Below are 23818 nucleotides of genomic sequence, written 5' to 3' on the forward strand. Positions count from 1 at the left end.
GTTGTTTATTTTTGTATTTTATTATTTACTTCATAATAAAAACTCGATTTTCAGACTACAGAATCGATCCCTGAATTATCCCCAGATTACGATCTTACAAATCGATTTTCACTACGCCATGCCGTTAGAAGTGAAGCTACGTATTGTCATGAACGAGAACGCAAGGGGGGAGAAAATAGAATGCATAGAATCCATAAGAAAACCAAAAGATGAAGTATGTTATGTCTTTCCTCCAGAATATCAAGCAAGAGATCATCATCCGCGGTTATTCAGTTTATCGATAGTGAAGAAAGCCGCAAACAGCTTAACCAAGGTAGGCCATTACAGAAACATTGCAGTCACGATGGATGACGCCAACAGCAGCGTCATACATCGATACAAGTTTAAACTTAGTGTTTCGAGATATTTACTTAGAAGTATCGGAGATCGTCCCCACAAGGAAAATAAAGCCCGAAAAAAATAAATTCCGAAATAAATAAATTCCGAAACCGAAAAGCCCAATCTTCAAATAGAAACATTATTAGAGATCTTCCAGAAACAAAACATGCATGAGAGGGAAGGCACGGACTTTGTCATAAAACAATTTGATGGAACGCAAAAAGCCACAGATTGGATATTAGAGTATGAAACGGAATGCGAAAAATACGAGATCCAAAACGACGAAAAAAGGATCAAGAATTTGAAGAAATATTTGGGAAAAACAGCATCAGAATGGTACCAAACAAATCTGCTGAAGGATGAAGAATACAACTGGGAAAATTGGAAGGCGGCATTTCTAAAAGCTTTTAGCAATAAAGGTTGGTCGGCAGCCCAATACGCCTATAACTTTAAATATATTTCAGGATCATTCATTGAATATGCCATAAAAAAGGAACGATTAATATTGGAAGTAAGGAGGAAGACCTCCGAAGAGACAAGGATAAATCTAATTGTTATTGGATTACCCATACACATTCAAGATAAAATCGATAAAGAAGCTGTACAATCAACAAATGACTTAATCAGACACTTGGGGCAATATGAAGACCAGATGAAAGGAAGAAAAATACAAGAGAATAATGCAAGATTGGACAGAAAGCCAGAGCCACCACCCAAGAAACAACTGTGTGTGATTTGTGAAGCACTGAATTTCCCAGGCCGATTTCACCCAACACAAGTATGCAGAAACAGAAACGGAAATGCTCAGAGGAACCAAAAGCAGGTAAATTCATTAGAAGCATTCACAACAGAAAGTAAAGAAGCAATAACACCAGATGAGAATGGAAAAAACTAAAATACCTGGAGAAGTACGAATCACTGATAAAGCTCTGAGTTAGAATCAATGACCAGAAAGAGGTTGAAGGCGTCTACGATACTGGAGCCAATGCAAGCTACATTAACCAAAGAATCATTGACCAAATAAAGGCAGATATAATAAAAGACAAGAGTATGTTTAAGACTATCAGTGGGAAGGACTTCAGGAATAGCCGGGCGAAACTTAGAATGAAAATTAATAAAATAGAGAAAGAAATAAATGTTTATATAGTGTGCAATGATAACTTCACATATGATCTGATCTTAGGGCTGGACACCATAAGAGAGTTCAAGTTGAAGCAAGATGAGAATTTGAGAGTTAGTCAGAAAGTAGACGACAAAGAAGAAATAATATTTAATAGAAAAGAAGAAAGAAGAAATAATCAGAGAAGAAAGATAAACGTTACAGAATACAAGAAGATGGACAACCTAGGACACCTAAATAACCTACAAAAAAAGAGGTAAGCCAGCTTATAGAGGAATATAAAGAATAGAGAATATATAATATAGAGAAATTCTCTATAAAATATAAAGAATTATCTATAAATTTTCTATAATATATAGAGAAATATATATAAACATATTTGCCAAACACAAATTCGATATGGGAACTAGGAAATATCAAGAGGCTTCCATTGAGCTAACTGAAAACCAATACATATCAAAGAAACCATACAGATGTGGCATTCCAGATCAGAGAGAAATAGAATTCCAGAGTACGAAATTACTAGAACAGGATCTAACAGAGGAATCAGTTCACCATTCACAGCACCGATGACACTAGCTTTTAAAAAGAAGTCGAATCGTGGAGATAGACTGTGTATTGATTTCCAAGAGATAAACAAAATTGTAGTTCTGGAATGGCAACCGTTCCCAAGAAATGAATATATCATAGTCAAAGCGGGATATTGCTGTTTTTTCTCAACGTTTGACATTAATTCAGCGTTTGATCAATTCCAATAGAAAAAGAGGACCGAGAGAAGACAGCCTTCATAACACAAAATGGACACTGGCAACGGAAATGTTTACCGTTCGGACTAAAAATCTCTCCTGCTATTTTCCAACGGGCGCTGGCAAATACTCTTAGAAGGAACGGATTAGCAGAATTTTGCATTAACTACATCGACGACATCCTAGTCTTCTCCGAAACGTTTGGTCAACATATCAAACACATAGAGCAGTTGATGAAGGTTATAAGGAAAGAAGGCTTCCGATTAAAACTGGCCAAATGTAAATTCGCAGAGAACTCAGTAAAATACCTATGCCACATTATAGAGAAAGATGGTGTGAAACCAGGAAAAGATAACCTAAAAGCGATACGTGAATTTGAACGTCCAAGAAATAAGAAGAATGTGAGACAATTACTAGGAAAAATAAATTTTTATTATAAATTCATAGAAGACGCGTGCAAACTCTTGGAACCACTACACAAATTATTAAGAAAAAACACAGAATTTATTTGGAATGAAGAATGTGAACAATCATTTCAAAAGATTAAAGAATACCTCTGTTCAAGCCTGATCCTTTCAATATACGACCATAACAAAGAAGTATTTATTTACACAGATGTAAGTGGAGAGGGCTTAGGAGCAGTTTTAAAGCAACCTCGAGCCAACGGGATGTTATATCTGATTGTGTACTTTTCAAGAGAATTGAAACCAACAGAGGCAAAGAGAAAAGCAATCCACCTTGAATGTCTTGTTATTAAAGAGACGATTCAATACTGGCAACATTGTTTAATTAGTAGATATTTCACTGTCCTTTCAGATCATAAACCATTGGAATGAATGAGAATCAAGGCAAGAACCGATGAAACCTTAGGAAACCTGATACACTACTTGTCGCAGTACAACTTCAAGATCATGTATGCTCCAGGAAAATACAACATAGAGGCAGACACACTATCCAGGAACCCCGTCTTAGAAAGCTTTGAGAATGAAGAAGATGTTTTGAAAGTAGCAAATATTATAAAAAAAACAAGACATAATCCAAGACCAAGAAGAAAACAGAGAAAATATTAAAAATACGAAAGACCTTATAAAAAAATCAGAGATTTTTTTAAAAAATATTAAAGGACGCCAACGTATATTCGTCTCACAAGAGTTTGGTGAATATATCATAAGGAAGGTTTATGATTTCTTTGGTCATATTGGAAGAAACCATATACTGAAGAAAATCCGATCCTTTTATTATTTCAAAAAGATGGACCGAATTGTCGACAAATTCTGCAAACATTGCGAAATCTGCATCAAGAATAAAAGCAGAACGAGAAGACCGATCGGGTTTATGTCGAAACTAGGACCAGCTAGGAAACCGTTTGAAATATTGTCATTCGATACGGTCGGAGGTTTTTCCAATAACAACTCACCAAAGAAATACATGCACATACTCATCGATCATTTTTCAAGGGCTGTTTTTATCTCCACATCGAAAACACAACGCTCAGAAGATATCATAAAACTTATAGACTCGACAGGAGAAACTGATTCCATAAAAATTTTCCTTGCAGACCGATACCCAGTAATGACATCCAAAGAAATTCAAGAGTATGCGAGAAAAAGGAACATTAAATTAATTTTCACTTCGACAGACTGCCCATCCTCCACTGGACTGAACGAAAGGGTAAATCAAACATTAGTAAACAGGATCAGATGTAAGATCAATTCAGACAAAAATAAGAGAAACTGGACAAAAATCGCAGAAGAAAGCGTAGAAGAATACAATAACACCAGACACAGTGTAACGGGATTTGCCCCAAATCATTTAATGTATGGAAAAATGATTGAAATCGTCCCTTAGGAAATAATGGAAAATAAGATAAACCTAAAAAGAGACAGAGAAGAAGCATTCAAAAACTCGACAAGAAATTTCGAAATCAACAAACAAAAATACGATAAAAAAAGAAGAGAACACGAATTTAAAATCGGTGATATGGTCTTCACCCACAACGGAAACAAAATGAATAGAAATAAGCTGGAAGAAATTAGGAAAGGACCTTTCAAAATTCTAAGAAGGATTTCAAACTCCATATATGAAGTGGATAACGGTAATCGGAGATCTGAAGGGAATTTCTTCCACTCGAGTAAGCTGACCCCTTACAGAGAAGACAATTAGCGATGTAATTGTCAACACGAGGAGGAGAGGTGTAAACTCCCTAGAGTTCATGTAACATAGGGAATCTTTTTGTTTTACGGGTAGCACGACAGGATGTGTTTCACGAGCAAACCGATCTTCTTTTGTTTTACGGACGACCATTTTAAGAAGCACATTTTTCCCGAACGGACGGACAGAGAGTTACATTAGAGACAGACAAGGCTACAGAATAGTTATTTAAGATTTTAAAGACTGAAGAAGAAGATCGGTAGCTCAGGACGTTGAAAATCGATTCTCGATTTTCAGGTAAACATTGCACTAAAGACTTGTTATTTCCCGTTTAGATAATCATTGTTATTTATTGTTATAGACGCATACTAATTGTTGTTTATTTTTGTATTTTATTATTTACTTCATAATAAAAACTCGATTTTCAGACTACAGAATCGATCCCTGAATTATCCCCAGATTACGATCTTACAAATCGATTTTCACTACGCCATGCCGTTAGAAGTGAAGCTACGTATTGTCATGAACGAGAACGCAAGGGGGGAGAAAATAGAATGCATAGAATCCATAAGAAAACCAAAAGATGAAGTATGTTATGTCTTTCCTCCAGAATATCAAGCAAGAGATCATCATCCGCGGTTATTCAGTTTATCGATAGTGAAGAAAGCCGCAAACAGCTTAACCAAGGTAGGCCATTACAGAAACATTGCAGTCACGATGGATGACGCCAACAGCAGCGTCATACATCGATACAAGTTTAAACTTAGTATTTCGAGATATTTACTTAGAAGTATCGGAGATCGTCCCCACAAGGAAAATAAAGCCCGAAAAAAATAAATTCCGAAATAAATAAATTCCGAAACCGAGAAGCCCAATCTTCAAATAGAAACATTATTAGAGATCTTCCAGAAACAAAACATGCATGAGAGGGAAGGCACGGACTTTGTCATAAAACAATTTGATGGAACGCAAAAAGCCACAGATTGGATATTAGAGTATGAAACGGAATGCGAAAAATACGAGATCCAAAACGACGAAAAAAGGATCAAGAATTTGAAGAAATATTTGGGAAAAACAGCATCAGAATGGTACCAAACAAATCTGCTGAAGGATGAAGAATACAACTGGGAAAATTGGAAGGCGGCATTTCTAAAAGCTTTTAGCAATAAAGGTTGGTCGGCAGCCCAATACGCCTATAACTTTAAATATATTTCAGGATCATTCATTGAATATGCCATAAAAAAGGAACGATTAATATTGGAAGTAAGGAGGAAGACCTCCGAAGAGACAAGGATAAATCTAATTGTTATTGGATTACCCATACACATTCAAGATAAAATCGATAAAGAAGCTGTACAATCAACAAATGACTTAATCAGACACTTGGGGCAATATGAAGACCAGATGAAAGGAAGAAAAATACAAGAGAATAATGCAAGATTGGACAGAAAGCCAGAGCCACCACCCAAGAAACAACTGTGTGTGATTTGTGAAGCACTGAATTTCCCAGGCCGATTTCACCCAACACAAGTATGCAGAAACAGAAACGGAAATGCTCAGAGGAACCAAAAGCAGGTAAATTCATTAGAAGCATTCACAACAGAAAGTAAAGAAGCAATAACACCAGATGAGAATGGAAAAAACTAAAATACCTGGAGAAGTACGAATCACTGATAAAGCTCTGAGTTAGAATCAATGACCAGAAAGAGGTTGAAGGCGTCTACGATACTGGAGCCAATGCAAGCTACATTAACCAAAGAATCATTGACCAAATAAAGGCAGATATAATAAAAGACAAGAGTATGTTTAAGACTATCAGTGGGAAGGACTTCAGGAATAGCCGGGCGAAACTTAGAATGAAAATTAATAAAATAGAGAAAGAAATAAATGTTTATATAGTGTGCAATGATAACTTCACATATGATCTGATCTTAGGGCTGGACACCATAAGAGAGTTCAAGTTGAAGCAAGATGAGAATTTGAGAGTTAGTCAGAAAGTAGACGACAAAGAAGAAATAATATTTAATAGAAAAGAAGAAAGAAGAAATAATCAGAGAAGAAAGATAAACGTTACAGAATACAAGAAGATGGACAACCTAGGACACCTAAATAACCTACAAAAAAAGAGGTAAGCCAGCTTATAGAGGAATATAAAGAATAGAGAATATATAATATAGAGAAATTCTCTATAAAATATAAAGAATTATCTATAAATTTTCTATAATATATAGAGAAATATATATAAACATATTTGCCAAACACAAATTCGATATGGGAACTAGGAAATATCAAGAGGCTTCCATTGAGCTAACTGAAAACCAATACATATCAAAGAAACCATACAGATGTGGCATTCCAGATCAGAGAGAAATAGAATTCCAGAGTACGAAATTACTAGAACAGGATCTAACAGAGGAATCAGTTCACCATTCACAGCACCGATGACACTAGCTTTTAAAAAGAAGTCGAATCGTGGAGATAGACTGTGTATTGATTTCCAAGAGATAAACAAAATTGTAGTTCTGGAATGGCAACCGTTCCCAAGAAATGAATATATCATAGTCAAAGCGGGATATTGCTGTTTTTTCTCAACGTTTGACATTAATTCAGCGTTTGATCAATTCCAATAGAAAAAGAGGACCGAGAGAAGACAGCCTTCATAACACAAAATGGACACTGGCAACGGAAATGTTTACCGTTCGGACTAAAAATCTCTCCTGCTATTTTCCAACGGGCGCTGGCAAATACTCTTAGAAGGAACGGATTAGCAGAATTTTGCATTAACTACATCGACGACATCCTAGTCTTCTCCGAAACGTTTGGTCAACATATCAAACACATAGAGCAGTTGATGAAGGTTATAAGGAAAGAAGGCTTCCGATTAAAACTGGCCAAATGTAAATTCGCAGAGAACTCAGTAAAATACCTATGCCACATTATAGAGAAAGATGGTGTGAAACCAGGAAAAGATAACCTAAAAGCGATACGTGAATTTGAACGTCCAAGAAATAAGAAGAATGTGAGACAATTACTAGGAAAAATAAATTTTTATTATAAATTCATAGAAGACGCGTGCAAACTCTTGGAACCACTACACAAATTATTAAGAAAAAACACAGAATTTATTTGGAATGAAGAATGTGAACAATCATTTCAAAAGATTAAAGAATACCTCTGTTCAAGCCTGATCCTTTCAATATACGACCATAACAAAGAAGTATTTATTTACACAGATGTAAGTGGAGAGGGCTTAGGAGCAGTTTTAAAGCAACCTCGAGCCAACGGGATGTTATATCTGATTGTGTACTTTTCAAGAGAATTGAAACCAACAGAGGCAAAGAGAAAAGCAATCCACCTTGAATGTCTTGTTATTAAAGAGACGATTCAATACTGGCAACATTGTTTAATTAGTAGATATTTCACTGTCCTTTCAGATCATAAACCATTGGAATGAATGAGAATCAAGGCAAGAACCGATGAAACCTTAGGAAACCTGATACACTACTTGTCGCAGTACAACTTCAAGATCATGTATGCTCCAGGAAAATACAACATAGAGGCAGACACACTATCCAGGAACCCCGTCTTAGAAAGCTTTGAGAATGAAGAAGATGTTTTGAAAGTAGCAAATATTATAAAAAAAACAAGACATAATCCAAGACCAAGAAGAAAACAGAGAAAATATTAAAAATACGAAAGACCTTATAAAAAAATCAGAGATTTTTTTAAAAAATATTAAAGGACGCCAACGTATATTCGTCTCACAAGAGTTTGGTGAATATATCATAAGGAAGGTTTATGATTTCTTTGGTCATATTGGAAGAAACCATATACTGAAGAAAATCCGACCCTTTTATTATTTCAAAAAGATGGACCGAATTGTCGACAAATTCTGCAAACATTGCGAAATCTGCATCAAGAATAAAAGCAGAACGAGAAGACCGATCGGGTTTATGTCGAAACTAGGACCAGCTAGGAAACCGTTTGAAATATTGTCATTCGATACGGTCGGAGGTTTTTCCAATAACAACTCACCAAAGAAATACATGCACATACTCATCGATCATTTTTCAAGGGCTGTTTTTATCTCCACATCGAAAACACAACGCTCAGAAGATATCATAAAACTTATAGACTCGACAGGAGAAACTGATTCCATAAAAATTTTCCTTGCAGACCGATACCCAGTAATGACATCCAAAGAAATTCAAGAGTATGCGAGAAAAAGGAACATTAAATTAATTTTCACTTCGACAGACTGCCCATCCTCCACTGGACTGAACGAAAGGGTAAATCAAACATTAGTAAACAGGATCAGATGTAAGATCAATTCAGACAAAAATAAGAGAAACTGGACAAAAATCGCAGAAGAAAGCGTAGAAGAATACAATAACACCAGACACAGTGTAACGGGATTTGCCCCAAATCATTTAATGTATGGAAAAATGATTGAAATCGTCCCTTAGGAAATAATGGAAAATAAGATAAACCTAAAAAGAGACAGAGAAGAAGCATTCAAAAACTCGACAAGAAATTTCGAAATCAACAAACAAAAATACGATAAAAAAAGAAGAGAACACGAATTTAAAATCGGTGATATGGTCTTCACCCACAACGGAAACAAAATGAATAGAAATAAGCTGGAAGAAATTAGGAAAGGACCTTTCAAAATTCTAAGAAGGATTTCAAACTCCATATATGAAGTGGATAACGGTAATCGGAGATCTGAAGGGAATTTCTTCCACTCGAGTAAGCTGACCCCTTACAGAGAAGACAATTAGCGATGTAATTGTCAACACGAGGAGGAGAGGTGTAAACTCCCTAGAGTTCATGTAACATAGGGAATCTTTTTGTTTTACGGGTAGCACGACAGGATGTGTTTCACGAGCAAACCGATCTTCTTTTGTTTTACGGACGACCATTTTAAGAAGCACATTTTTCCCGAACGGACGGACAGAGAGTTACATTAGAGACAGACAAGGCTACAGAATAGTTATTTAAGATTTTAAAGACTGAAGAAGAAGATCGGTAGCTCAGGACGTTGAAAATCGATTCTCGATTTTCAGGTAAACATTGCACTAAAGACTTGTTATTTCCCGTTTAGATAATCATTGTTATTTATTGTTATAGACGCATACTAATTGTTGTTTATTTTTGTATTTTATTATTTACTTCATAATAAAAACTCGATTTTCAGACTACAGAATCGATCCCTGAATTATCCCCAGATTACGATCTTACAAATCGATTTTCACTACGCCATGCCGTTAGAAGTGAAGCTACGTATTGTCATGAACGAGAACGCAAGGGGGGAGAAAATAGAATGCATAGAATCCATAAGAAAACCAAAAGATGAAGTATGTTATGTCTTTCCTCCAGAATATCAAGCAAGAGATCATCATCCGCGGTTATTCAGTTTATCGATAGTGAAGAAAGCCGCAAACAGCTTAACCAAGGTAGGCCATTACAGAAACATTGCAGTCACGATGGATGACGCCAACAGCAGCGTCATACATCGATACAAGTTTAAACTTAGTGTTTCGAGATATTTACTTAGAAGTATCGGAGATCGTCCCCACAAGGAAAATAAAGCCCGAAAAAAATAAATTCCGAAATAAATAAATTCCGGAACCGAAAAGCCCAATCTTCAAATAGAAACATTATTAGAGATCTTCCAGAAACAAAACATGCATGAGAGGGAAGGCACGGACTTTGTCATAAAACAATTTGATGGAACGCAAAAAGCCACAGATTGGATATTAGAGTATGAAACGGAATGCGAAAAATACGAGATCCAAAACGACGAAAAAAGGATCAAGAATTTGAAGAAATATTTGGGAAAAACAGCATCAGAATGGTACCAAACAAATCTGCTGAAGGATGAAGAATACAACTGGGAAAATTGGAAGGCGGCATTTCTAAAAGCTTTTAGCAATAAAGGTTGGTCGGCAGCCCAATACGCCTATAACTTTAAATATATTTCAGGATCATTCATTGAATATGCCATAAAAAAGGAACGATTAATATTGGAAGTAAGGAGGAAGACCTCCGAAGAGACAAGGATAAATCTAATTGTTATTGGATTACCCATACACATTCAAGATAAAATCGATAAAGAAGCTGTACAATCAACAAATGACTTAATCAGACACTTGGGGCAATATGAAGACCAGATGAAAGGAAGAAAAATACAAGAGAATAATGCAAGATTGGACAGAAAGCCAGAGCCACCACCCAAGAAACAACTGTGTGTGATTTGTGAAGCACTGAATTTCCCAGGCCGATTTCACCCAACACAAGTATGCAGAAACAGAAACGGAAATGCTCAGAGGAACCAAAAGCAGGTAAATTCATTAGAAGCATTCACAACAGAAAGTAAAGAAGCAATAACACCAGATGAGAATGGAAAAAACTAAAATACCTGGAGAAGTACGAATCACTGATAAAGCTCTGAGTTAGAATCAATGACCAGAAAGAGGTTGAAGGCGTCTACGATACTGGAGCCAATGCAAGCTACATTAACCAAAGAATCATTGACCAAATAAAGGCAGATATAATAAAAGACAAGAGTATGTTTAAGACTATCAGTGGGAAGGACTTCAGGAATAGCCGGGCGAAACTTAGAATGAAAATTAATAAAATAGAGAAAGAAATAAATGTTTATATAGTGTGCAATGATAACTTCACATATGATCTGATCTTAGGGCTGGACACCATAAGAGAGTTCAAGTTGAAGCAAGATGAGAATTTGAGAGTTAGTCAGAAAGTAGACGACAAAGAAGAAATAATATTTAATAGAAAAGAAGAAAGAAGAAATAATCAGAGAAGAAAGATAAACGTTACAGAATACAAGAAGATGGACAACCTAGGACACCTAAATAACCTACAAAAAAAGAGGTAAGCCAGCTTATAGAGGAATATAAAGAATAGAGAATATATAATATAGAGAAATTCTCTATAAAATATAAAGAATTATCTATAAATTTTCTATAATATATAGAGAAATATATATAAACATATTTGCCAAACACAAATTCGATATGGGAACTAGGAAATATCAAGAGGCTTCCATTGAGCTAACTGAAAACCAATACATATCAAAGAAACCATACAGATGTGGCATTCCAGATCAGAGAGAAATAGAATTCCAGAGTACGAAATTACTAGAACAGGATCTAACAGAGGAATCAGTTCACCATTCACAGCACCGATGACACTAGCTTTTAAAAAGAAGTCGAATCGTGGAGATAGACTGTGTATTGATTTCCAAGAGATAAACAAAATTGTAGTTCTGGAATGGCAACCGTTCCCAAGAAATGAATATATCATAGTCAAAGCGGGATATTGCTGTTTTTTCTCAACGTTTGACATTAATTCAGCGTTTGATCAATTCCAATAGAAAAAGAGGACCGAGAGAAGACAGCCTTCATAACACAAAATGGACACTGGCAACGGAAATGTTTACCGTTCGGACTAAAAATCTCTCCTGCTATTTTCCAACGGGCGCTGGCAAATACTCTTAGAAGGAACGGATTAGCAGAATTTTGCATTAACTACATCGACGACATCCTAGTCTTCTCCGAAACGTTTGGTCAACATATCAAACACATAGAGCAGTTGATGAAGGTTATAAGGAAAGAAGGCTTCCGATTAAAACTGGCCAAATGTAAATTCGCAGAGAACTCAGTAAAATACCTATGCCACATTATAGAGAAAGATGGTGTGAAACCAGGAAAAGATAACCTAAAAGCGATACGTGAATTTGAACGTCCAAGAAATAAGAAGAATGTGAGACAATTACTAGGAAAAATAAATTTTTATTATAAATTCATAGAAGACGCGTGCAAACTCTTGGAACCACTACACAAATTATTAAGAAAAAACACAGAATTTATTTGGAATGAAGAATGTGAACAATCATTTCAAAAGATTAAAGAATACCTCTGTTCAAGCCTGATCCTTTCAATATACGACCATAACAAAGAAGTATTTATTTACACAGATGTAAGTGGAGAGGGCTTAGGAGCAGTTTTAAAGCAACCTCGAGCCAACGGGATGTTATATCTGATTGTGTACTTTTCAAGAGAATTGAAACCAACAGAGGCAAAGAGAAAAGCAATCCACCTTGAATGTCTTGTTATTAAAGAGACGATTCAATACTGGCAACATTGTTTAATTAGTAGATATTTCACTGTCCTTTCAGATCATAAACCATTGGAATGAATGAGAATCAAGGCAAGAACCGATGAAACCTTAGGAAACCTGATACACTACTTGTCGCAGTACAACTTCAAGATCATGTATGCTCCAGGAAAATACAACATAGAGGCAGACACACTATCCAGGAACCCCGTCTTAGAAAGCTTTGAGAATGAAGAAGATGTTTTGAAAGTAGCAAATATTATAAAAAAAACAAGACATAATCCAAGACCAAGAAGAAAACAGAGAAAATATTAAAAATACGAAAGACCTTATAAAAAAATCAGAGATTTTTTTAAAAAATATTAAAGGACGCCAACGTATATTCGTCTCACAAGAGTTTGGTGAATATATCATAAGGAAGGTTTATGATTTCTTTGGTCATATTGGAAGAAACCATATACTGAAGAAAATCCGACCCTTTTATTATTTCAAAAAGATGGACCGAATTGTCGACAAATTCTGCAAACATTGCGAAATCTGCATCAAGAATAAAAGCAGAACGAGAAGACCGATCGGGTTTATGTCGAAACTAGGACCAGCTAGGAAACCGTTTGAAATATTGTCATTCGATACGGTCGGAGGTTTTTCCAATAACAACTCACCAAAGAAATACATGCACATACTCATCGATCATTTTTCAAGGGCTGTTTTTATCTCCACATCGAAAACACAACGCTCAGAAGATATCATAAAACTTATAGACTCGACAGGAGAAACTGATTCCATAAAAATTTTCCTTGCAGACCGATACCCAGTAATGACATCCAAAGAAATTCAAGAGTATGCGAGAAAAAGGAACATTAAATTAATTTTCACTTCGACAGACTGCCCATCCTCCACTGGACTGAACGAAAGGGTAAATCAAACATTAGTAAACAGGATCAGATGTAAGATCAATTCAGACAAAAATAAGAGAAACTGGACAAAAATCGCAGAAGAAAGCGTAGAAGAATACAATAACACCAGACACAGTGTAACGGGATTTGCCCCAAATCATTTAATGTATGGAAAAATGATTGAAATCGTCCCTTAGGAAATAATGGAAAATAAGATAAACCTAAAAAGAGACAGAGAAGAAGCATTCAAAAACTCGACAAGAAATTTCGAAATCAACAAACAAAAATACGATAAAAAAAGAAGAGAACACGAATTTAAAATCGGTGATATGGTCTTCACCCACAACGGAAACAAAATGAATAGAAATAAGCTGGAAGAAATTAGGAAAGGACCTTTCAAAATTCTAAGAAGGATTTCAAACTCCATATATGAAGTGGATAACGGTAATCGGAGATCTGAAGGGAATTTCTTCCACTCGAGTAAGCTGACCCCTTACAGAGAAGACAATTAGCGATGTAATTGTCAACACGAGGAGGAGAGGTGTAAACTCCCTAGAGTTCATGTAACATAGGGAATCTTTTTGTTTTACGGGTAGCACGACAGGATGTGTTTCACGAGCAAACCGATCTTCTTTTGTTTTACGGACGACCATTTTAAGAAGCACATTTTTCCCGAACGGACGGACAGAGAGTTACATTAGAGACAGACAAGGCTACAGAATAGTTATTTAAGATTTTAAAGACTGAAGAAGAAGATCGGTAGCTCAGGACGTTGAAAATCGATTCTCGATTTTCAGGTAAACATTGCACTAAAGACTTGTTATTTCCCGTTTAGATAATCATTGTTATTTATTGTTATAGACGCATACTAATTGTTGTTTATTTTTGTATTTTATTATTTACTTCATAATAAAAACTCGATTTTCAGACTACAGAATCGATCCCTGAATTATCCCCAGATTACGATCTTACAAATCGATTTTCACTACGCCATGCCGTTAGAAGTGAAGCTACGTATTGTCATGAACGAGAACGCAAGGGGGGAGAAAATAGAATGCATAGAATCCATAAGAAAACCAAAAGATGAAGTATGTTATGTCTTTCCTCCAGAATATCAAGCAAGAGATCATCATCCGCGGTTATTCAGTTTATCGATAGTGAAGAAAGCCGCAAACAGCTTAACCAAGGTAGGCCATTACAGAAACATTGCAGTCACGATGGATGACGCCAACAGCAGCGTCATACATCGATACAAGTTTAAACTTAGTGTTTCGAGATATTTACTTAGAAGTATCGGAGATCGTCCCCACAAGGAAAATAAAGCCCGAAAAAAATAAATTCCGAAATAAATAAATTCCGAAACCGAGAAGCCCAATCTTCAAATAGAAACATTATTAGAGATCTTCCAGAAACAAAACATGCATGAGAGGGAAGGCACGGACTTTGTCATAAAACAATTTGATGGAACGCAAAAAGCCACAGATTGGATATTAGAGTATGAAACGGAATGCGAAAAATACGAGATCCAAAACGACGAAAAAAGGATCAAGAATTTGAAGAAATATTTGGGAAAAACAGCATCAGAATGGTACCAAACAAATCTGCTGAAGGATGAAGAATACAACTGGGAAAATTGGAAGGCGGCATTTCTAAAAGCTTTTAGCAATAAAGGTTGGTCGGCAGCCCAATACGCCTATAACTTTAAATATATTTCAGGATCATTCATTGAATATGCCATAAAAAAGGAACGATTAATATTGGAAGTAAGGAGGAAGACCTCCGAAGAGACAAGGATAAATCTAATTGTTATTGGATTACCCATACACATTCAAGATAAAATCGATAAAGAAGCTGTACAATCAACAAATGACTTAATCAGACACTTGGGGCAATATGAAGACCAGATGAAAGGAAGAAAAATACAAGAGAATAATGCAAGATTGGACAGAAAGCCAGAGCCACCACCCAAGAAACAACTGTGTGTGATTTGTGAAGCACTGAATTTCCCAGGCCGATTTCACCCAACACAAGTATGCAGAAACAGAAACGGAAATGCTCAGAGGAACCAAAAGCAGGTAAATTCATTAGAAGCATTCACAACAGAAAGTAAAGAAGCAATAACACCAGATGAGAATGGAAAAAACTAAAATACCTGGAGAAGTACGAATCACTGATAAAGCTCTGAGTTAGAATCAATGACCAGAAAGAGGTTGAAGGCGTCTACGATACTGGAGCCAATGCAAGCTACATTAACCAAAGAATCATTGACCAAATAAAGGCAGATATAATAAAAGACAAGAGTATGTTTAAGACTATCAGTGGGAAGGACTTCAGGAATAGCCGGGCGAAACTTAGAATGAAAATTAATAAAATAGAGAAAGAAATAAATGTTTATATAGTGTGCAATGATAACTTCACATATGATCTGATCTTAGGGCTGGACACCATAAGAGAGTTCAAGTTGAAGCAAGATGAGAATTTGAGAGTTAGTCAGAAAGTAGACGACAAAAATCTTAGACAAAACCATAAAAGAACATCTTGGACAAAATCATAAAATAAGGTAATTATGAAAAGCTGGGTTGATAAAAGAATTGTACAACATTTCATTCTGCTTAGCAGATTGCAATTTATTTATATGATTATCTTCTTTCGTCCTTTCCTCTTTTTCATCTCCCATCTATTGCTTCATCTGTAATTCCATCCGTCCACAGCATGAGGCAATGCATGCAACACGAAATGTAATTTCCAGGTAAACAAGCGAGAAGGTCCTCTTCGCGAACAAACACGTTTTCTATACACACATGTGTAGCATATAAAGTTTCAATGCAGAGTCGAGTGAGTACGATGGAGATTAATTTAAAACTCCACTAACAATTAACCATACTCAATAAGTAATATTTATCTATCATGATAAAATTCAGAGAAAGAATAGACGTAAAAGAAGCTAAAATGGTAGCAACTAATTTTCGCTTTAAACACAATTATGTAAGTGGAGTGTACTTAATAAACAAAGAATTAAATATCTATCCACAGAACTGCCCTTCCTATTTATTATCAAGTACTGTATAATACATTTTTCAGTATTTACGGAACATTTACATAATTAAATGTTTTGCGCGAAGTTAGAATTCATTTATTCGTACTCTACTAATTTTTAATTTAATGGTAAGCTGCTTAGCTCACTGCTATTATATGAAGCACATAACATTATTAAACTAAAACTTTAATAGAGAATTAATTACCTGTATACTAAAAGTTATTTGCCTCTATTCGACATTTATCATTATTCCTTATCATACATACATTTTCGCCATCTTTATCCGAAGAAGACAAATTTTTTATCGACTCATGGTTAAACCAAACGCGAACCTTCTACTTTTTATTTTAAACTGTCAAACTTTCGCGTGGCGGTAAAAATCGTTTCTCGTACTTGTCAAATCCAAGTCTCTCTACAAGATTGCGGGACCAGGATAAACGAAAGCAAGACGATCAAAGTCGTGTCTGTTAAGTTTCACGATGGAGTCAATTAAAAGTTCTGGGAACTTGCAGCCCTCTTGTCGTGCATACGAATCCTTGTCAACGTAGCACGCAGAAATTTTTCACTCTACCGGATATTACACTTTGCTCGCACCCGTGGAAATCTTTACGAAAGCAAATCATAGCGTGTTGACGGCATTTCCATTAAAGATTCGCTATTTTAAACAGGACCCAATCAAATATACTGGTTGAAGCTAAAAAGGATAGTATCAGTTAAAATATTACATTGTTGAAATGAAATATAATATAATGCGGAGTATTGTAATACTAGAACTAATATAATAAAACTAAGATAATTGTCCCTTCTTATGTCTTAATACATACACGATTGTTGTTAGCAACAGTAATAGGAATATGAATCAATTTTCTAACAGAAGAAAACGCGAGGAAAATTTAAGCCAGTCTATATCCCGTTCGAAGCGCGGTAATCCATACCCTTTTCCTATCCATTCGACTGAGACTCAACTCTATATCCACTCGCCGGCTGGGAATTTCATCTTAACGGGAAATGCAGTTGCAGATGCAGGAAAGATTGATCTACAGAAAGACACCAATACTTGGGATAAAAGGGGAGTGAAACGAGCGTAAAAGGCAGCGGAGAAGGTAAAAGGACCAAAATGAGATATCCGACGAATTTAATAATTTTGCCATCCGCGTTGCGTCTCCTATCCGCTTTTAGCCCACGATCCTATCGCCCCCTGTTATTTCTCATCGTACTGGCCAGTTTTCACTCAGCAAACCGAGCATCATACGTGCAAATTGCAATACGCCCCAGTGGTCTTTATTAAGTTCTCTGTGACCAAACGATGCGAGGATATATACACGCTGCTAGCACGAGCTTCGTGAAAATCGTAGTAGTTATCGGTAGTGTCTATGTATAGACTTCGCGTGGAGAACAACGCGATACGAGGTGTTTACCACTCTACGTGTTCCTTATTCAAGATCCCTTAACGTCAAACGCTCGATATTTATACAAGTATGTCGAGATTGTATACCAGGTAAAGGTAAATGCATAGACGCGAGTCGTTCCCCTTCACCAGCGATACGCCATGCCACGTTTAAGGGTTCATATTGTATGCTCGAGGACCTAGCTCGCCACTAGCCGGATGTATCAAGCGCGGCAATCTCATTACTTGCTCTTCCGCGTATAATAATCAAGCAGAGAGTCGATTCATTAAAATCGTCGTTTTACGATTATTATTCACCGGTGAAAAGTGCCCGCCTTCGAGTGTACCGGGTAAACGAGGCGAATTACTCTCGTCGCTGTGTCGTCAATTATGCAACGAACCACTACCGTTGAAGATTTCAAGCCTTTGTGAACGCGCACCGGTTATTAGAAAGGCGAATAATGAGACCAGAACGTGTCGATGGTGGTTTATTTAATACGAGTTTTCTTAAGTCTCGGTTAATTCAATTTCTAGTATATCGGCGAAACTTTGTTTTTAATAGAATTCCTTAGTTTTGAACGTGTTTATACGTATAAAAATTAAAAATAAAGCAGAACATCGAAACGTCTCTACAAGCGAAGCAAAATTATCGGAAATTACAGGGAAAAAGTAAATCGATATTTATATCTCTATTACATTACCACTTCGATTAGATTGGTGTGCCACTTTGTAATTTCATCGTCCGAACATTTACAGTTTACGTACTAATTTACTCACTTTGGTGGACGCGGAACGCATTAGCTGATCGTGTTGTCACCGGCTCGGCTAATTAATACAGACCGATTCCATTATTTAAATCGTAAAAATGCAATTGAGCTAATGAGCGTAGAGAAATCGGCTTTCGTTTCAGCGCATTGTTCAATTATGCATCCGGCCCTCGAGCTTCCTCTATCCATTCAAATAGTGGTAGTGGACAATTTCGTCTTCGGATGTATACGCGCCCCCTCTGTCTCTGTGTACGCACACGTCGACTACCTGGTAAAGTCCTTAATTAAAGCTTTCCCTGGTGGGCGAAATCGCTCAAGAGTCGGATTAGTCCCGCGAAATCCCCATTAAACTTAAAATGAATTTCCACCGGCTCTTGGATGCGCGCAGGGCAACTATACGACGGATATGTGTGTACAGGCACACATAGACAAAAACCTGTATACCTATAAACCAGCTTATTCACGTCTATATATAAATACACCCTTGTCGTATAGCTGCTGGATTCCGGCCGTGTTTGTACTTGTCTATACCTTCTAACCGAAAGCCCTAAATAAAACCGTGGATATCTGTATGCGGTGAACGTTGCTACTGTCGTTCGCGTTGATTGCTGTGTCCTGCTACAGTCGCATTGCTCTGGCTCGAAGGGGGTGGCCGGGGGTGTTCATGGGGGTTGAGTGGCGAACGGAGGGCTCGCGACTGGACTCGCTGTTTTCAGGGGGGATGGTTTGTATGTTCCTGTGCCAGCCGTTCGGGGGTGGCTTGCAAACAAACCGCGTTCTGTTATTTGATTCTGTCCACCCAGCGCCATTTCGGGACCTGGCACGAACTTTTCCAAGCCGAGTGTACCGACCGCGAATAACGACAAGTCCACGCCTATTTCGCGTTCATTTCTACGAGCATCCTCGGTCGAACAAATCACCGGACTTGCTAATCGCGATTAATCATGTTTCGACACGAAAATGTGTAGAAAACGGATCGTATCTGCATATTTAAAGAAAATTGTCATTCTTTTTAAATCTGATAATTATATAAATTGAAAAGTATTTTTATATTTAGAATAGGTCGATTGCGATTATTTGTTTGGGTACACTTATCGAATAAACGTTAAAGTAACGTAGACTATTTTAGCGAATAAAAAATCCCGTTTTATCACGCATTCTATTAGAGAATACTAAAATTTTTTATGGAAATTTTTATTTGCAACGAGTCGTCACGAAATTATATCAAGTGAATGTGTACAATCGCTTGTTCGTGAGTTTGAATCGCTGCGTGCTTTGAATTTATTAGTTCGAAAATGGATTCCATAATACGATAGGGTAAGCTTGAATTAACAGTGACGAGCGTATGCTTAGCGATGCCGTAGAATTTAATATACGGGAGGTTCTAATCGTAAAACCAAGCATTAAAGCAATGCGCGACAAAATTGTACCTTTCATGACTGTCGGTGTATAAATTTTATATTTTTTGCGCGCGCTCGTAAAAGCTTCATAAAGTTCTATTCTGTATTGGTTATACGGTGTCCTTTTTACGCTGCTCGTAAATTCGCTAAGATTTTGTACGTGCATCTGCATCAGTGTTATATTTACGGTTATCATTGCCAACAGAGATTGCGAAATGTTAAACAATTTTATAGTATTTAATGTATTACTTTCCTCTTCGAATATTTTATCTTTAATCCGTCTACATTAAATAACGTAATATTCTATTTAAGCCATCGTAGATAAAAAAATTATTTGCTTCCTTAAAATGTTAAAATATCCTGTTAATTAAAGAGGTTTTATTTTGACGTAGCTAATCTTATTTCTCATCTGTCTACGAAAACTAAATAATTTGTAAATTATTAATAATAATTAATAATATAACTAAATAATTTATAATAAAACAACGAAACAAAAGCAACTTCGTATAACAAGTATTTAAATCTGGTAAATACTTAATTAATTGTAATTAAAATTCAAAAGGGAGATTAAATGAATTGTGAATGATGTATGTCTGAATTTTACATTTCAATGCCATAAGTGAACCATCTCTGGTAGAAAGTTAACTGCAATCTCATCTATCTGGCAATGATATGCGAATTGTGCCTAGCGCTAATAAGGTGTTATTAATGTCGTCACACCGTCATCATCTGTCACCCTCCTAACTTTGCAAACTATTCTCAGCCGACGGACTGTCGATAGTCGGTTATCCATATCTCTGATTTCTTGGCTAACTTTGCCCTATATCTTTTCGTTCTTCAAATGGTACGTTGTTGTTTTATCGGAGGAGATCGTAAAAACGTGAAAGCCAGCGCTTTATATAAATTGAGTTCTGCCCCCGTGAAATGAATTTATACGTTACGCCATGTCCGTAGATTGAGCTTCCTTTTATTTACCCGCCTGGCACTCGTTTTTAAATTTATTACCAGTGAAAGTGTGTCACTGACCGAAAATATTTTACATAATTAAAATACAATGTTAACAAACTTACAAAATATACTGTTATTACTCTTACCGAATATACGAGATCGTGAAATCCTTAAAAAGTGTTCTTTTAATTAATTAATGGTTCTAGAAAGATAGCCGAGAACTGTAGTCTTTTTATTTCCACTTCGGGCAAAATATTCTAGGACATCCACTCCGAAAGAGATCTTGCAAGAACATCGTAATCTCTGTATTGTACGTTAACTTGATATTTTTATGTAGCAAGAAAGGATGGTCTTCTTTAAATAAGAAGTAACTGGAGCGCAGATTTAATTAAGATGTTGGCCATCCGTGCGTTTTACTAGCGTGCTTCGCAAAAAAGAAGTCGCTCGTTTCACCCACATACGCAATCAGTTTAAGGGATGCGCGAAAAAAACGGATCACACGGATGTCTGTGCTGTAACCAGCGGCAGCTTTCTCTTTGACATAACCGTGAGCAGCGCATCGTAAGATACGTTTACAAGGAGGAACGCTTTAAGTAACTCGATAACTGGTTGCACCTGACAGATGAAGAGACTCGGTTCCTCACCCTTCGGCCAACCTCTGAAAGGCAAACTTAAGTTTCAAGAATGAGAAACTTTCGAGATGTCACTTTGGCCCGTTCCTTGCTTTCTTCCGCAAGCTGAATCCCTTTCATGCCACCACGCATAAGTGCCGTTTCAAAACTTTTGCTCTTAATTGCCAATTTATATTCGCCAGAGATATATCTTCAGTTGTAACAGCTGTTAGCTAACGATAAGAAGTTTCGTGTAATAAAAATGCAGAAACATAGAATCCTTTCGAATTGTGAAAATATTTTTGGAAATCCTTCTTCACAAACTTTGGCATCGAAATAGAATTATTTTGTCACCTGATAACTTTCAGTAAGCGAATCTTTCGAACACTCTTTGTTTAAGTTTTACTAAGTTATTTTCGAAGTGTTCACTCGTTTTTATCAACCAGGTAATTCATATACTACATGGATATTACAGTGAAAATCGCGAAAGCTCTGAAATCTAGCTAAATAAGTAGAAATTTTGCCAGAATGTTTTATTCTTGCTACGAGTACACTTCGTTGTATTCTACAATAGCGTTGCGTATAGAGGCAACCAGCAAGATTCAACTCCGCAAGATAATGTTTTCTAGCCAAAAAGTTTTTTAATTAGAAAAGTATCTTGGGACCTTCTCAATTAGAAAGGATGCAAAATTCAACGTAGCTCGTCAAATGGGCTTAATTAAAGGGTTTGGACGCGTGCCTTTTGACCCCCGAACCCCTCGCTCTTTTCCTGACCAGTGTTATTGCCGCTCTTTCTTCTATGGGCACATAAGTCGTCCAGTAAATTCCTTTTTACGACACCATCCTCGATTTTCTTTCGTATAGGGGAAGGATGTACTACTCTCCGGGGCGATTTTGCTTCCTTCGTCCTTCTCCTTCGCTGGTGCTGTAAAAATGCCCCGGCACACTTTCGTTCGCCTCAGTGTCGGCGGAGAACGCGTTGATTCTGCCGAGAGAAATATCGTGCCGGGGGCATCACTGACGAGTTATTACATATTAGGCGATAGAACCTTATTTCTTTAAGAAATATTTGTAGTGGGGCCACGTCGTCACGCTACCTCGGCATATGACGTAATATGATCCAAGTTATAATTCGTGGAGGTCCATCGAGAGATATATATGAGTCATGAAATATACTTAACCCTGCGGATGCCGTTGATCTAATATGTACACTCGAAGCAGAAAAAAGGAAGAGAAGGAAGAAAAGAAGATAGAGGAGAAATAAAAGAAAGAAAAAACGATGGGAGAGAGAGGTAAAGGAGAGAGAGACAAGAAATGGAAAGGAAAGAAGAAAGAAGAGAAAGACATTATTGGTGTAGAAAGGGAAAGAAGAAAAGGGAGTATCTTGATAAGTGAACCAATACCTGCCTAATGTAAAATTTGTATATCCTACCTATTTATCTATTTTGCTGTAACTCAGTCTACACTTTTATGTACAATATGTTTTCATTTATCTAATTAAATTAATTATGACAAATAACTGCTAGAAATATTAATTAAATCTACAAGAAATCTTTTTATAAATATTTTTAAAGAAACACATTAATGGAAATCGAGTTACTAAGCTTTTGTCAAATATGTACGTTCAGATTAATTTCATTCGTTCGTTTCATTCAATTATTTCATTATAAATAACAATTTATAATACAATTCAATCTGAAACTTAAAGATTTAAAAACCGTTAATTAATCAAACGAACATCCATTTCATACATTCCGAAAGTTTCATTTATTAATCATATTGTATAACTGCATTGCAACACCGGGTAAACTTTCGTTTCTGTTTGTTGTTTAGTATACCACAACCTCTCATAGAGATTATTGTTTTTACATTAATTAACGATACCTCGCAGTATTGGTTTTCATCGATCGTTACGTGATTTATGGTATCCACGCGCACTCTTGCACAAGGAAGTTGCGTTCCGTCTCTTCATCTCACGACTCTCATAGGTATAAAACAGTAGTGCTAGAGGTAATGGCATTGATTAAACGACGAACAAGCCAATAAGCCCCAAAAGCACACAGAACCGCGATCAAATTCAACTAATTATGGTAATGATCTAACTGGAACGACTACCTAGGGTTAACTCAATTGACTCTCAGTCATTTTGCAGAGTATAATTCTTCTCTCTATGTAAATGTACTTTTAGCAATCTTTTAATCCAGTTTACTTTTTAATTCTAAGACGCGTGTAATT

General features: G+C 36.4%; 2 protein-coding genes and 1 long non-coding RNA gene across 10 annotated transcripts in view; all 3 read left to right on the top strand.

Moving 5' to 3' along the window:
* The window catches only part of LOC126915718 (uncharacterized), a 52813-nt gene extending 47731 nt beyond the window's left edge, over positions 1-5082 (top strand). For 2 of the 6 annotated variants that reach the window (XR_007710301.1, XR_007710303.1), the window contains one exon: positions 4824-5082. This is a non-coding gene — a long non-coding RNA (uncharacterized LOC126915718). Of the gene's footprint in view, positions 1-54; positions 4693-4823 lie in introns of all 6 variants that reach the window. The other 4 variants (XR_007710302.1, XR_007710304.1, XR_007710299.1 and 1 more) reach the window with 3 other exon arrangements.
* A 121-nt stretch (positions 5083-5203) lies between these two features.
* On the top strand, positions 5204-14620 carry LOC126915709 (uncharacterized). Of its 3 annotated transcripts, none has more exons than XM_050720648.1 (2): positions 5204-9461; positions 14362-14620. In XM_050720648.1, the coding sequence occupies exon 1, from the start codon at positions 5314-5316 to the stop codon at positions 6040-6042; it is 729 nt and encodes a 242-aa protein (XP_050576605.1). In that variant the 5' UTR covers positions 5204-5313; the 3' UTR covers positions 6043-9461; positions 14362-14620. The 3 variants fall into 3 exon arrangements, with proteins under 3 accessions (XP_050576605.1, XP_050576606.1, XP_050576604.1); XM_050720649.1 differs by having other exon boundaries at positions 14436-14620; XM_050720647.1 differs by lacking the exon at positions 5204-9461 and adding an exon at positions 9504-14230.
* Positions 14621-14717: 97 nt separating this feature from the next.
* LOC126915710 (uncharacterized) lies at positions 14718-16640 on the top strand. The gene is made up of 2 exons (XM_050720650.1): positions 14718-15993; positions 16183-16640. Exon 1 carries the CDS (start codon positions 14852-14854, stop codon positions 15578-15580), a length of 729 nt encoding a protein of 242 aa, XP_050576607.1. The 5' UTR covers positions 14718-14851; the 3' UTR covers positions 15581-15993; positions 16183-16640.
* The last annotated feature ends 7178 nt before the right edge of the window (positions 16641-23818 follow it).

This window comes from Bombus affinis, chromosome 4 (genome assembly GCF_024516045.1).
Source record: "Bombus affinis isolate iyBomAffi1 chromosome 4, iyBomAffi1.2, whole genome shotgun sequence".
In the NCBI taxonomy this organism is placed as follows: Eukaryota; Metazoa; Arthropoda; class Insecta; order Hymenoptera; family Apidae; genus Bombus; species Bombus affinis.

What these genes read in the sequence shown, in the direction of transcription:
- LOC126915710 (XM_050720650.1), top strand. Translation starts at nt 14,852, where the DNA reads ATGCATGAGAGGGAAGGCACGGACTTTGTCATAAAACAATTTGATGGA.
- LOC126915709 (XM_050720648.1), top strand. Translation starts at nt 5,314, where the DNA reads ATGCATGAGAGGGAAGGCACGGACTTTGTCATAAAACAATTTGATGGA.